This window comes from Salvelinus alpinus, chromosome 8 (assembly GCF_045679555.1).
Source record: "Salvelinus alpinus chromosome 8, SLU_Salpinus.1, whole genome shotgun sequence".
NCBI lineage: Eukaryota > Metazoa > Chordata > Actinopteri > Salmoniformes > Salmonidae > Salvelinus > Salvelinus alpinus.
The window spans coordinates 83,582,278-83,598,500 of record NC_092093.1 but is presented as its reverse complement, the minus strand read 5'-3'; the positions used below and the strand labels follow the sequence as shown (position 1 = coordinate 83,598,500).

The 16,223-nt window shown below is 39.9% G+C and overlaps 1 protein-coding gene and 1 long non-coding RNA gene across 2 annotated transcripts; one reads left to right on the top strand and one right to left on the bottom strand.

Moving 5' to 3' along the window:
- Window positions 1–1,365: 1,365 nt before the first annotated feature.
- On the bottom strand, window positions 1,366–7,766 carry LOC139583777 (zinc finger protein PLAG1-like). Its single transcript, XM_071415226.1, has 3 exons — window positions 7,598–7,766; window positions 3,248–3,610; window positions 1,366–2,721 (listed from the first exon to the last, which is right to left on the bottom strand). The coding sequence occupies exons 2-3, from the start codon at window positions 3,496–3,498 to the stop codon at window positions 1,512–1,514; spliced, it is 1,461 nt and encodes a 486-aa protein (XP_071271327.1). The 5' UTR covers window positions 3,499–3,610; window positions 7,598–7,766; the 3' UTR covers window positions 1,366–1,511.
- A 497-nt stretch (window positions 7,767–8,263) lies between these two features.
- Window positions 8,264–9,756, top strand: LOC139583778 (uncharacterized). The gene is made up of 3 exons (XR_011676612.1): window positions 8,264–8,398; window positions 8,976–9,041; window positions 9,618–9,756. It is a non-coding gene; the product is annotated as an uncharacterized lncRNA (long non-coding RNA).
- Window positions 9,757–16,223: the final 6,467 nt, after the last annotated feature.

Here is a 16,223-nt window from a genome sequence, read left to right as displayed (position 1 = left end):
ATTATCCTTGATTTGATGCATGATTGGGTTATTGTTCCCCAAACTATTTCTAACCTAATTTCCGGTATTAACACCTGTTGAATGTGGAAAGACAAATTGCCCCCAGTTACGTGGCAGTGCTTTATTGTTGTTTCTATTGTCTGGTTCCATTTCAGTCCTTAGTCCCTTCCACTAGCTCCTGGCCTTTGATAACAACAGTTATGAAATGACTAGATAGGTGGAAGCATAGATGATGGCTCAACAAGCTTAATCCAAGTGGAAATGTTACAATTTTGCTTTCCAATCCAGTCCATAAAACAAAGGGGTAGGTAGCAGCAAGAGGCTAGGGGCCGAAATAGTACCGGGCCATTAGGAGAATCAGAAAACCTACCATACTAAAGGTTTGTTTTGTTTCCTCTCAAAATATCAACATTTCCTGTCTTTTTCTCCTCACTTTGAAAACATCTACAGTCCTATTGATCTGATTGGTTACTAATAATATAATTTAAAATCCCTCAAATTGTGTCCCATATGTGTTTAGACACGGCGACCATTTACGGTGACGTAAATGGTCGCCGTGTCTAAACACATATGGGACACAATTTGAGGGATTTTAAGTGATATTATTAGTCACCGTAAATGAATGTTTTCAATCTTGCCTTAAAAATGTATATTATCTTGTCACCTTTTATATGAAATAAATTGAAATGAGGATGAACAACTTAGTCTATATCTGGTTGAGTTATTTCAAGGGTCTATAGGGGAACAACTAGGCAGCAGCAATGTTTACAACCATCAGTGACAGCATGACACTATTCTGCCTGGCAATTCAGTCCATATTTGGTTGACTTTGGTTTTGATGGGGAAACAGGGATGGTTCTCACACTACCTTCCAAAAGGGGCTTTTCAGTACCTTATGTCTAATAACGTATATTTCCAATTGCTTGAAATCCTAAAACAAAAAACGATAAGACATTTTTTAACGTTTTGCATTGCTGACATTCAACATCACACAAAGTGCTATATGAAAATATGGTTAAATCGACACACTAAGTTAAAGCAATTGCAAGGCAAGATAGAAATACAAAGATACAAAATAGAAATACATCACTGCAATCTCATTCCTACATAAATTAATCTATGGAAAACTCCAAAACCCTAGATATGTTTGATTGTTGTTGTGTATACTAAAAGGGACTGTGTAAGTCTTCAGCATTATAGAGGTGAATTTGTAAGGGTGGTGATATAGCATTGTTGACACTAACCAAATGAAATGTCAACCATTATCCGATGGCTTGAGTTATGTGGTTGAGCCAAACTACTTGTTTATCTGTATTTAAAGAATCCCATAATTGTTGAACAGAAGTGCAATTATGGCGTAGTTTTGTGCAGACACATAAAAAAAATGGTTACTGCCATAAAAATACAAATTACCTTTTTTTTTTATCAACCTGTGTGTGTGTGTGTGTGTGTACTGTAAGTGTGTGCATGCGTGGATAATGGGTATGCGTGTGTGTTTGTGTTTTATCATCTCACTGGAAGGCCTGGTGGAAGCGGGGCAGCATGGTGGTTGTGCTCAGGTTTGAGGAATAGGAGGAGTGGCCAAGGAGGGGGCTGATACCCCCCCCACTTCCCGCTACCTTGTGGGAATCCGGGGGCTGGGGCGCCAGCTGGACGAGAGACAGTGCCTCCTCTGGCAGGTAGGGGAACCCGCCTAAACCCCCGCCAGCTGCCGCCTGGTGCCCATACGGGGAGCCATTCAATGGCAGGAAGTTGAAGAGCTGTGAGAAGTCGACCAACGAGGAAGAGGCCAGCGACTCGCCCACTGCCACGATTTTGGACAGAGACACCTCGCCGGGGGAGGTCTCATCCAACAAGCCCACCTGGGAGTCCAACTCCAGTTTGGAGGCGGAGGATAGCTGAGCCCCCTCAGCCCAGGAGGGCACGCCGCTCTGCAGTTCCATCAGATACGTCTCCAGTTCTCCCTTTAGATTCTGCTCCCTCTCCAGGGTGGAGATGGAGTATGAGGTAAGGTTGGAGCCCAGCTGGTACTTTAGGGAGAAGGGGTGTGGGGAATTGGGCTCTATGTCCAGGGGGGGGAGGGTGGGGCAGTGGTGCTGGGGAAGGAAAGGGCCGCCGTAGCGGTTGAGCTGGAGCTGCCGGTGCAGCACTGACATGGTGGCCAGCTCACCCTTGACACCTCCAGCCATCCCGTTGGAGAAGGGGGATGCCAGCGAATCGTCCGGCTCCGTCTTGACCCTCAGCAGCTCGCGGGCATGGCTCTTTTTCACATGACGCGTCAGGTGGTCCTTCCGGCCGAATCGCTGTGCGCAGTACTGGCACAGGAAGTCCTTACGGCCCGTGTGCACCACCATGTGGCGCCGCACGTCCTTGCGCGTGATGAAGCGGCGCTCGCAATGCTCGCACCTGTGCTTCTTGTCTTTGGTGCCGCCCGAGGCCTTGCCGGCGTGGGTCTTGAGGTGCTCCAGGAGCAGGCCTGTGTTGGCGAATGGCTGCAGGCACACCTGGCAGGTGAGATCTCCGCTGTTGGCCGCATGCAGGGCCAGGTGGCGCTTGAAGCCCAGCTTGGTGTTGTAGCTCTTGCTGCATTCCTGGCAGGTGAAGGCCTCCTTGTTGGGGTCGTGAGTGTGCAGGTGGTTCTTTAAGTGATCCTTTCGCTGGAACATTTTCTCACAGTACGTACATTTGTGGGTTTTCTCCGGCGAGTGTGTCACCAAATGCCTTCGAACACAGATGACATTCAATCAACACTTCATATTTCAGCAATAATTCTTTCTGCTTATTAGGGCCGGGACGGTACCAGTATCGTTGCAAGTACTAGACGGTACTAGTTAGTATCGTGGCAAGGAAACAAAAAAACGAAGCAGATTTCACTTCTTTAGGAAAACAGCCCTAATGTTGGAAACAAACATCATTATGTAGTCCACCAGAGTCACATTTATTTATTTTCCAAGCTATAGCACACAATATTTTACAGCAGGTTTTTAAAGGACCAAAGAGTTCGATCTGCTTCATGTTTACACTTTTGCCATGGAAAAAATATTGCGATACTGGAATCGTCACTGCCCTAGTGCTTATGTAAGCATGCTAGTCAGGACAGATACGTATGATCTTAAAACTTGAATAATCCACGAATGTATACAATGATAGACTACTAAAGATAACAACTACATATTAAAGCAAGTGTTGTACATACAGATGAATACAGAATGGCCTACTAGAAGATAACGGGCGCTTGTTCTGTTACCGTAGCAGCTTGTATTTGGAGACGAAGGCTTTGGTGCAGTCCTGGTGGGAGCACCAGTACGGTCTCTCTCCCGTGTGTGAGTATGAGTGCACCTTTAGCTTCTCCACGCTGTTGAAGGCCTTCTCACACAGCTGACAGGGGAAGTTCTTCCTGGGCTTGCCCCCTTCCGCTCTCTTTCGCCTCCCCGTGGCCACCGCGAGCCTGGCTTTATCTGAAATGTGGTCTAGGTGCCCCTGGGTTCCCGTGGCCATTGCACCCTAGGGCAGCGCGGCTGACTGGGCAGGGACGCGGTTCCCACCTAGTGTCGATGACGCTTGTTCTCTATCCAGTTTTATGTGCTCAACACCACCAGGACTCAGAGGCCTGAGAGGGTGTGTGTGTGAGAGAGAGAGAGAGAGAGAGAGAGAGAGAGAGAGAGAGAGAGAGAGAGAGAGAGAGAGAGAGAGAGAGAGAGAGAGAGAGAGAGAGAGAGAGAGAGAGAGAGAGAGAAAAAGGTCAATGTTCACATTCAAAAGGGTAAGAAGTTCTACTGAAATTCCATATCATTCTACAAGTAGGGGAATACATTTGTTATTTTTATTATTTCCACAGTTTCCAAATATTTCACAGATGAGGATGAAGGTATATCAAATTCAATGAAAGTAGAGAGATGTATAGGATATGAGTAATATACATTTTTGAGTTGATACAATGTATTTATATAAAGCCCAGTATTGATGAGAAGCCCCTGTGTGTGTCATTCATTGATTACATTTATAAGATTGAAAATCCAAACAAAATCCAGTCATAGAGAAGGTTCTAAAACAGTAATCAAGCTATTGCTTTTAAATATAGCAATCAATCCATCTTGATCCTATATTTCTCCACTATCGGGACATGATTCAGAAGGCTTCCAGGATAACATTCCCGCAGCAACAGGAACGCAGCTTCTGGCAAACCTGCATGGCTAATTACCAAGTCGGATTATCCCGGACCTGGAGCAAATTGTCCCAACTACCAATGCAAGCCGAGAAGGGAAATGTGCAACAGGGAGCAGAGGAAGCGCACAGGAGCTCTCATTAAAAACCTGTCTGCCCTACATAATAAATACCTACTGGATATAGCATTATAGAAGCTATAGTACACATTAAGGATCAGTTGATCTCCACACAGTGACCAGGTTATAGCCCATGGGAAGATAGGTCTGGGCGATACAGAACTAGGAGAAACAGTAATGGAACCAGCGATGGAAGAAGAAATTAGATGTATAGCAGAAGAATATGGGGAGAGCAAACCGGTTTTGTAATGATCACACTTATTAGAGGGGGTTATTAATACTAAGTTCAGGTGTGCTAAGACAGGCATCCATTGCTCTCAATATATAGGTAATGTTGTGTAAAGGGCAATTGTTTTATAGCTAAATGTATGGTGAAGGCTTGTAAGCTCACTGCTCTGATGCCTTGTTTTAGCTGCTTAAAAAACTCTGAGACCGCACATTTTAACCCATCTTTGTAGGATGAACAATCACAGCAGTCTTATACAATTAAAGATGGTTAAAATGTGCAGTCTCAGAGTTTTTTAAGAAGCTAAAACAAGGCATCAGAGCAGTGAGCTGGTTGTATTCATTAACCAACAATAAAATTAAATGGTTGTGATACATTTATTCATAGATGCACAATTCATAAAAATGTATTAGAATGCTAGTGAAAAATAATGGAGGTGTTCCATCATCATCTTTAAAACATGAAATCAAAAATAACACTTTCTGATTAATCAAATTATTATCAAAACCCTTTCTGGTGATCTGTATTCACAGTGCACAAGTCTAATAAAAGACTAATTAAAGCACTTAAAAACTGGTATTTAGAATTTCAACAGGGTGACATATTTTAGTGTCTAAAGTTGTTTTGATTGACTAGAACTTAGTGTTCTGTCTTCGTTAAGTTTTGTGATAATGAGGTTTGCAAATCATCTCTAAATTACCATACCTTATTAAGACATATCCTCTTTCTTAATGTAACATTAAACATACTTTTTTATCTTTCACAATACTCTCACTGTCTAAGAACATTACTTTATAGACATATAATACCATTGATGTTAGATAAGTAAACTATGACAAAGTAGAATTGAATCATTGGGTTGTACTAATATTTCTAACACTATTCTCGCGATATTCATACATAGAAAAAAAGAATTAAATACATAATCTCAGTGAGACAAGTTGGTTAGCCTACACAACTGTATTTGATACATTTCTTACACTGGTGAGCATTTGAGCTCAAGCCCCAAATGAGTATTCCAATTTTAAACACATCAACCAAGACAACAGAGACCATCTGCCTTGACAGAATTCAAAAAGATACTGGATCACTGGAATAGGTCAATTAAAATGTGTATTTTTAAGGTCTTCTGATTTGAGCAGATGAAAAAACATTACATCAACAATGTAAAGATATTAAGTACATCAAATGCTCTATCAATATCAACACTTTGGAGCCAATTGTAGATTTTATTCTACCTTATACCAACAAGAAAATGTAACCTAACTTGTTTAATGTAACTGTACAGTTTTTAAGATCTTAAGTGGTATATAAGTAGTATTATCCCACCATCTAAGATATATACAAGTTGCATAAAACTAAGTGTTTTAATGCAACAGATTCATCTTATTTGGCTCAATAACACATAATGAATGTCAAAGAAACAAAGTTTCTTCCTCAATACCTGGTGCAAAGTCTTCTAAAATACAAACGTGATTAAAATATATAAAATCAAAAGACAAACAAAAGGATTATCTTTAATAAAATAAAATAAACCAAAAACACCATGCATGTAGTCAAGTTATTTCATTATGATAGGAAAAATGTGGACCACTGGTAGCTTAACTCAGATAATAAGAATGCAATGATTTTCACATTATGTAAAACTATATTTAGCATATAATTTAACGTTTTTTTTCAGAGCTGTATGCCTACATCTATATGCATTACGTAAATGGCGATCAAACTGGTTTATAAACTTGGAAACGAAAGTCAAGGGAAAGCTATCTCTTTAAATTAAAAAAGTTTTCCCCATGTGAAAACCAATTTAGCAAAGCAAAGCATCCACTTCAAAGCAGGGTTTACACATGTTGCCATTCACCATATGAGCCAAATATTTATTACATAGAAGACAACATTAACATATTGTCTGAACATGCACAATAAGTCCCAAAACAGTCCCATCCCAAAACAGCCAAAAGCCTAGCTTACATGACTAAAACCAAAGCCAAACAGCAGTGTGTGAACCCATCGAGAGTTCACTTGTAGGCTACAGGTTTTGCCATGTTGCTATAGGCGTCCTATAGCCATGAGCAGCAACATTCAGATAGCAAGAGCTCATTGCTATGGCTAACAATAACCTGGGAATAGTTTTCTACACAACACAAAAACTAGGTAGCCTACTGTATCAGTGCATTATACATGCAATGCTACTAATCATCATGTCCAATCTGAAAATGATATATAAGCAACATGCAAATAGTCGCATCAAAGTCAATGGGACATTATTATGATAACACAGCAGGGCAGCATAATAGCATCCAATGCATGTTGTTAAAAAAGTTTTAATGTCACGTGCACAAGTACAGTGCAAATGGCTTAGTATAACTATTTCTGTACAAAATAGACGGACATGAACAATACAATATTTAGCATCGCCTAATTAGTTTGCCCGCAGTTCTCCCTCCATTTTGGTTGTTTATGGTTTTGACAAGCAACTTCTTCTCTTCAATACTTGTAAACTAACTCAAATTTGCACTGTCAGCTCAGATTTTAGTCAAAGACGTGTTCGGTCTACATTCTAGATGAAAACATTACTTAATTCAGAGAATTAAATCACAATGCACATATTACATTTCATTTTTAATGCATGTTTCGGCAATGCAAATATGCTTCTAACGATCAGGGTATGTTTACAGTGATTTCAGGTGAGTAAAAATAAAACCTGAATGCTCACAGCATGCATTTTTTAAATGTATAAGTTTGATATAGGCTAAGTACGCGTGTGTTCAAGTCAGCTGTTCTCGCAGCACGGTTGTTGATATATTCAGAAAAAAAACTTAACTTCACTTTTCTCAACTCAACTATTTAATCGTTGTTGACATTCAGTAGTATGCAACATAGTCATGACTAGCACCAACGTCACAATTTATTTTACTTTTCTTAATATTTATGCCATGTCTTCCTTAGTTTCCTTTGAGGTCCCGAACTGGGTGCTGATTAACACAAACGTTTCCCCCCCAGCTCACCCCTCTCCCATAATTTGAATAACCCCGATATTTTAATTCAAGAACCCCGTAACAATTTACTTATATTACGCCAAACTCACCCCATGAGCTTTAACATCCTTTCTGCTGAATTTTTCTTGACTTTCAACTATTTTACGAATTTTTAACAATTTTTTTTCTCATATTTTTTGCTAGACGCGGCGGGCCTGAAAATTGTTTGCTTTCGCCTCTTTCCAGCAGCCATTGTGTATGCGCTGCGATGCAACCAAACATACATTTTGGGCACGCCCACTCAATATCCCTCCCACCTCTTATTTTTAATTTGTGTAACATACTGTCACTTTCATATTTCAGTGTCCTTGATAGTCCCTTTTAATAATGATACATTTTGGACTCGCTAGTGATATTGTCAATTGCATTGACTTATTTTTATTTTTATTTATAACAATAGGTGGGCTAAGTATGTCATTAGAATCGTCCTATTGGCTAATCGAACTGTCAGTTAACTGAAAAGTATACCGTCGTCGTTTCTGTATTTTGTTGTGTTGGTCAATTTTGCTGTCAATTTGTTGCGAACATGATAATCGTAGTGCGATGTTGTTATATTACGTTCGAACTGACATTAGGGAATACATACACACGTATTCAAGATGTTTCCGTAACATCAAGAAAAGTAAGTGTGACACACGCTGAGTAGTCATTTACATTTTACCTAAGCATGACGATGGCTCTCGACACAATGGCAAACTCGAAGCGCACATTGATTTGTGTAAGGTTAGCTAGTTTTCGCGTGATGGATAACATCATTACCAAACGATTCGACTTCATGACTAACTAGCTAACTTAGTTAGTTGCAGCACTATCATAGCCAACTTGGGGGAGAGCCATACAAAACTGTCGAGGTAATCTTTTGCATTTGCAGTGTCTCTTTTTGTCACATCAGTTATCAGAGAGTCTATATATTATTATTTGTCATTGTTTTAATTGTATTACAATGTATATTGTATACATTGTTGCTTTGGCAATATTGACACAATGTTTTTCATGCCAATAAAGCAGCTTGAATTGAATTGAATTGAATTGAGTCTCGTTAGCCCTCTTGCTGGCTTTTTTACTAGCTAACAGTTAGCTGCTATACTATAGTTGCCATAGCTTAAGGTCAATGACATTCAATTCAGTAGTTTGAGCTGTTGCAAGGAAAAACAATGTTGCAATTATTAGCTTGCTGTTTCTGAAATTATGAAATGGAAGTTTCGGACATGATATTGTAATGAAACAGCAGGGAGCAGGTCTCGAATCCTCGACCTTCTAGCTCGGTCCGGCGCGCTATCGACTGTGCCGCAAAAGTATGCTCGTGCGGCAGAGTCGATTTCCACGCTTATAAACCCTGGGTCGTTACAATATCTTGATACATTGTCTCGTGCAGCTAATAAACAATTTATCGAATGAACAAATGTAATGCACGTCTTTTTCACACAGTCACAGCAAGAAATTGACAAAGACGTGCGCGCGCTTTGAAGTCGAGGTATAAACCAATGCATTGAAGTAAGTATAGAGCTCAGCAGCTTGTAGTCGTAAAAAATAGAAATGAGAACGGTTTCGTTCAGTAATTCCTATGGGGTTTATTTGTCCCCCAAGTTTTCTGAGCAAAACACACATTTTTTTAAACAATGTTTTTGTTGTTGGACATAGGACTGTAAAAACACCAGGAAATCAGCTCCAAGTGATTTTAATTATGGAAATCAGTTCCCAAGTATTCCCACCCATAATGAAGAGACACATGATCGTAAACAAGATTCGAAATTGTCTTCGTCAAATATTATATCTGTTTGGGATTTTTGCGGTCAGTTTGCAGTCTACAAATTATTCAGTATTATGTTCCAGGCCCCCTACCATCCACTCGAAAAAATTCGGCCCACGGCTGAATCTACACTGAACAAACATATAGGATGATGCCGGCCCAACCTCACCCGTTTGCCCGTCGGGAGCTGGGATTCGAACCGGCAACCCTTCCAGTTGCACCTGTCGTCCCCAGCGGTCCCAAACAATTTCCCCTCACAGACACAGCAAGAAATAGACTTAACACATGAGTCACCGCTGCTTCTTCTGTTTTTCTTTCAGCACAACATCATGGTGAATAGGAGACGAGAAGGTGTGAAGCCTGACATGCCCACCGCTGAGGAGCGCCAGGAGATGCTAGCTGCCTTTTGAAGCAAGCCCTTCTGAGCCACTGGCAAGACCATGCAGAAGAAAACACTGGAGTGGTGTGTGGATCACCCTTTCCATGAAAGCTCTGGGACAGACACTTTCTTTATGAAGATCTGAGTAATCCTCCACACACCTCATCAATATGAAAGCCGACCGTAGCCCAGAGGTGCCGCTGCAGGCTGATGATGGCACTGGAATCTGTCAAGTACCGATATCAATTTTAAAACACTACAGTATGCCCAGTGGTGAAGTGCTATTTCTTTAGGTGTGGGAGCTTAGTTTTTTGATTGATTGAGATAAAATGATTGGCATGCAGTTTGGACATTAATGGTAAGTAATGTATTATGTCATTTTGGAGTCACTTATGTTTCTAAACACTTCTACATTAATGTGAATGCTACCATGATTACTGATAATCGTGAATGAAGCGTGAATAATGATGAGTGGCAAAGTTAGACGCACAAATATCATACACCCCTCCCCCCAAAATGCTAACCTCTCATTATTGTAATGGTGAGAGGTTAGCATGTCTTAGGGGTATAATATTTGTGCCTCTAACTTCCTCGCTCATCATTATTCATGACTTATTCAGGACTACCCGTAATCATGGTAGCATCCACATACATGTAGAAGGGTCTTCTGTTACGGCAGCACTACATTCCTGAGTATGCCTAATGCCACATTCTGGCTATGAACGTGCATCACAGGAGGCTGCTGAGGGGAGGATGGCTCATACTAATGTATTGAACGGCGCTAATGGTATTGGAATCAAACACATGGAAATCATGCGTTTGTATCATTCTGCTCCAGACTTTACCTCAAGCCCGTCCTCCCCAATTAAGGTGTCACCAACCTCCTGTGAAGTGGATAGTTGGTTAGTATTTGTGGAGCTGTATGGAGAAGCGCTGCACGATGCAAGTTGCCTTGATGATTCAAGTGTGTTAATAGTTTTTCAAGAAAGAATTGAGGACTATGGACTTACTCGCCTTTGTTTGCAAACCTTGCCAGCATCTCTAAAATAAACTGAATGTTTATTTGTGAAAAGTGATTTTATTTATTAACATATTGGCACCTAGCCTGGTCCCAGATCTGTATGTGCTTTAGCCAACATCTATGACTTGTTATGCTGTACAGTCTAACTTTGTTACATTTAAAATGTCTATTCTATTGGACACTCTTAAATTAATGAGCGCAAGAAGTAGCGTGGACCTTTTTCGAATTCAATACATCTATTCTACTACAGTGTTTACACCATCACATACACTGAGTGTACACAACATTATGAACACCTCTTTCCATGGCATAGACTGACCAGGTGAATCCAGGTGAAAGCTATGATCCCTTATTGATGTCACTTCAATCAGTGTAGATGAGAGGGAGGAGATAATTGAGACCTGGATTGGGTATGTGTGCCATTCAGAGGGTGAATGGGCAAGACAAAAGATTTGTGCCTTTGAAAGGGGTATGGTAGTAGGTGCCAGGTGCACCGATTTGTGTCAAGAACTGCAACGCTGCTGGGTTTTTCACGCTCAACAGTTTCTTCTGTGTATCAAGAATGGTCCACCACACAAAGGACATCCAGCCAACTTCACACAACTGTGGGAGGCATTGGAGTCAACATGGGCCAGCGTCCCTGTGGAACACTTTCGACATGTACTCTAGGGCACATACAGATCTGAAACCAGGGTAATTTGTACCCCAAAGCGAAAATATTTTACTTGGTACTGATTGTTTCAAGTGTATGCATTATGTAACGTCATTATGTAAGGCCTATGACTTGATACAATAAAACACTTGAAAAGCTTCTGTTCTTTTGTTTTCTAACACAATGAATTTACAGTGCCTTCAGAAACATAGCCCTTGACTTATTCCACATTTTATTGTGTTACAGCCTTAATTAAAAATAGATTAAATTATTTTTTTCCTCTCTCACCAATCTACACACAATACTCCATAATGTAGAAAGTCAAAACATGTTTTTAGAAATGTTTGCAAAAAAGAAATACACATATATTTACATAAGTATTCACACCCGAGTCAATACTTTGAAGAAGCACCTTTGGCGGCGATTACAGCTATGATTTATTCTGGGTAAGTCTCTAAGAGCTTTCTACACCTGAATTGTGCAACATTTGCCAATTATTCTTTTAAAAATTCTTCAAGCTCTGACGTGTTGGTTGTTGATCATTGCTAGACAACCATTTTCAGGTCTTTCCATAGATTTTCAAGTAGGTTTAAGTCAAAACTGTAACTCGCCTACTCAGGAACGAACATTCACTGGTCTTGGTACTGTAAGAAACTTCAGTGTATATTTGGCCTTGTGTGTTAGGTTGTTGCCCTGCTGAAAGGTGAATTCATCATCCAGTGTCTGGTGGAAAGCAGACTGAACTAGGTTTTCCTCTAGGATTTTGCCTGTGCTTAGCTCTATTCCATTTGTTTAATCCTGAAAAACTCAGCAGTCCTTAATGATTACAAGCATAGCCATAACATGATTCAGCTACCACTGCTTAAAAATATAGAGAGTGGTACTCCGTAATGTGTTGTATTGGATTTTCCCCAAACAACGCTTTGTATTCAGGACATAAAGTTTATTTCTTAGCCACATTTTTTTTACAGTTTTACTTCAGTGCCTTATTGCAAACAGGATGCATATTTGGGAATATTTATTATGTATTTATTATGTACTTCCTTCTTTTCACTGTCATTTAAGTTAGTATTGTGGAGTAACTACAATGTTGCTGATCCATCCTCAGTTTTCTCCTATCACAGCCATTAAACTATGTAACAGTTTTAAAGTCACCTTTGGCCTCATGGTTAAATCCCTGAGTGGTTTCCTTCCCCTCTGGTAACTGAGTTAGGAGTACTCCTGTGACTTTGTAGTGACTGGGTACATTGATACACCAACCAAAGTATAATAACTACTTTACCATGCTCAAAGGGATATTCAATGTCTGCTTTTTTTACCGTCTACCAATATGTGCCCTTCTTTGCGAGGCATTGGAAAACCTCCCTGGTCTTTGTGGTTGAATCTGTTTGAAATTCACTGCTCGACTGAGAGACCTTACAGATAATTGTATATGTGGGGTGCAGAGATAAGGTAGTCATTTAAAAAACCATGTTATTGCACAGAATGAGTCCATGCAATTTATGAACAACCCCCTGTACACAGCAACATTGTGGCTCTCAGAGTGCAGATTAAGAGTGGCAATAATAGTCAAATAAGCAATCAAGTAAGCAATGTCTCTTACTCAGTGCCAACCTATCATGAACAGATGTCCTACTTTTTTTGAATGGCACAAAGATAAAAAATTAAGGCTTTCCAAACATGCACAACTTTCCAGCCAAGATTAATATGAGGCATACATGGTAAATCATTAAGACATGTACAATTGGGATAATATCATCACATGCCCCACATAGGGTGAATTCAGAAAGAATGGGACATCAAATCAAAAGTTTATTTGTCACGTGCACCGAATACAACAAGTGTAGTAGACCTTACAGTGAAATGCTTACTTACAGGCTCTAACCAATAGTGCAAAAAATGTGTTAGGTGAACAATAGGTAAGTAAATAAATAAAACAACAGTAAAAAGACAGGCTATATACAGTAGCGAGGCTATAAAAGTAGCGAGGCTACATACAGACACCGGTTAGTCAGGCTGATTTGAGGTAGTGTGTACATGTAGATATGGTTAAAGTGACTATGCATATATGATGAACAGAGAGTAGCAGAAGCGTAAAAGAGGGGTTGGTGGGTGGCGGGACACAATGCAGATAGCTCGGTTAGCCAATGTGCGGGAGCACTGGTTGGTTGGCCCAATTGAGGTAGTATGTACATGAATGTATAGTTAAAGTGACTATGCATATATGATAAACAGAGAGTAGCAGCAGTGTAAAAAGAGGGGTTGGGGGGGCACACAATGCAAATAGTTCGGGTAGCCATTTGATTACCTGTTCAGGAGTCTTATGGCTTGGGGGTAAAAACTGTTGAGAAGCCTTTTTGTCCTCGACTTGGCACTCCGGTACTGCTTGCCATGCAGTAGTAGAGAGAACAGTCTATGACTGGTGTGGCTGGGGTCTTTGACAATTTTTAGGGCCTTCCTCTGACTCCGCCTGGTGTAGATGTCCTGGATGGCAGGCAGCTTAGCCCCTGTGATGTACTGGGCCGTATGCACTACCCTCTTTAGTGCCTTGTGGTCAGAGGCCGAGCAATTGCCGTACCAGGCAGTGATGCAACCAGTCAGGATGCTCTCGATGTTGCAGCTGTAGAACCTTTTGAGGATCTCAGGACCCATGCCAAATCTTTTTAGTTTCCTGAGAGTTTCCTGTCGTGCACTCTTCACAACTGTCTTGGTGTGTTTGGACCATTCTAGTTTGTTGTTGATGTGGACACCAAGGAACTTGAAGCTCTCAACCTGCTCCACTACAGCCCCGTCGATGAGAATTGGGGCTTGCTCGGTCCTCCTTTTCCTGTAGTCCACAATCAATTCAATTTCATGGATACATTCAAAGGCCATTGGAAGAAGGACTGAAGCTGAAGTGCTCAGGAGGAGGGGCTCAATCCATTTCTCGCATCTGCAGTTTACAACCCATTGTGAATCTATCCTACATTTTAAAACGCTTTTCCGGCTATTATAATGGATGTAATTTTTCTGGTTTTTATAATGGAAGTAATGTATATCCTACATACATAGGCCTAACTGCCTATGCATTTTATACAATGTAGTATTTTATTGTTAGTATGCAAATAACTATTGCATACGAAGGATGTTCAAAAGATCCATTAACAGTATGCTTGTATGAAACTATGCTGACTAATTAATTCTGCCATATCTTCTGTTTTACTGTTGTGTGGGAAAATAAAGTAAATGTGTACTCTTACGCCATTGGATATTCACATCCAATGAGATTTCTCTTCTGAGTCTCTTGAAATGTATAAATTATTTACAAAAGCTAGTAGCTTAAAATGGATGTTGAATGATTTCTTTCTCTTTGTATTTCATTTGAAGTATATGTATTTTTAGCCTTAATTATGTTATTGTCTTATTGTGTAGCTCATTCATCAGTATCCACATCAAAAATGTAAAATAAAAAGCTGTAATACATTGTCATTGCAATAAAGCTGCTAAGAAACTTTTATAATTTCATAATATGCTAAAGTACACTTTGAAGGGTGCTGTTTTTCTTTTAATTTATGTGATAGTGTGAAATTATGGCACATATCATTATTCATTTGCAGCCATGGTTATAATTAGTAAAACTGCTGTAACGTAAGTTCCATACTGAATAAACCTTCTCCGCATTTGACAAGCAGAGAAGTTAGAGGAAGTTTTACTTGAATCCAATATATTTTTGAAAAGCAGAAGAGTAGGGGAAGATTTTATATAGCAAACATGTTTTTCTGTAAAATGTTGGGAAAGGGGTCAAAACGGCAGTTGTTTGTGAAAGTTTAAAAAACACATGGTAATGCATTTAGTAAAACTGCTGTAACGTAAGTTCCATACTGAATAAACCTTCTCCGCATTTGACAAGCAGAGAAGTTAGAGGAAGTTTTAATCCAATATATTTTTGTCAAACTCTTTGGTTTAGTGGTCAAAATGATAGTTGTTTTGAATTGAATGAATCTGCTAACTTCTGACATTTTTTACCGAAGCCAGAAAAACAGGCGAAGGGTTACAAAAATAGCTCTAGTTACAGATTGGTAGCCCCGATTTGAATTCCGACGACTTGCTTGAAAAGCAGAAGAGTAGGGGAAGATTTTATATAGCAAACATGTTTTTCTGTAAAATGTTGGGAAAGGGGTCAAAACGGCAGTTGTTTGTGAAAGTTTAAAAAACACATGGTAATGCATTTAGTAAAACTGCTGTAACGTAAGTTCCATACTGAATAAACCTTCTCCGCATTTGACAAGCAGAGAAGTTAGAGGAAGTTTTAATCCAATATATTTTTGTCAAACTCATTGGTTTAGTGGTCAAAATGATAGTTGTTTTGAATTGAATGAATCTGCTAACTTCTGACATTTTTTACCGAAGCCAGAAAAACAGGCGAAGGGTTACAAAAATAGCTCTAGTTACAGATTGGTAGCCCCGATTTGAATTCCGACGACTTGCGTGAAAAGCAGAAGAGTAGGGGAAGATTTTATATAGCAAACATGTTTTTCTGTAAAATGTTGGGAAAGGGGTCAAAACGGCAGTTGTTTGTGAAAGTTTAAAAAACACATGGTAATGCATTTAGTAAAACTGCTGTAACGTAAGTTCCATACTGAATAAACCTTCTCCGCATTTGACAAGCAGAGAAGTTAGAGGAAGTTTTAATCCAATATATTTTTGTCAAACTCTTTGGTTTAGTGGTCAAAATGATAGTTGTTTTGAATTGAATGAATCTGCTAACTTCTGACATTTTTTACCGAAGCCAGAAAAACAGGCGAAGGGTTACAAAAATAGCTCTAGTTACAGATTGGTAGCCCCGATTTGAATTCCGACGACTTGCTTGAAAAGCAGAAGAGTAGGGGAAGATT

What these genes read in the sequence shown, in the direction of transcription:
- LOC139583777 (XM_071415226.1), bottom strand. Translation starts at nt 3,498, where the DNA reads ATGGCCACGGGAACCCAGGGGCACCTAGACCACATTTCAGATAAAGCC. An exon ending in TCCAAATACAAGCTGCTACG is followed by an intron (nt 2,722 to 3,247) that starts GTAACAGAACAA and finishes CTGTGTTCGAAG; the next exon opens with GCATTTGGTGACACACTCGC.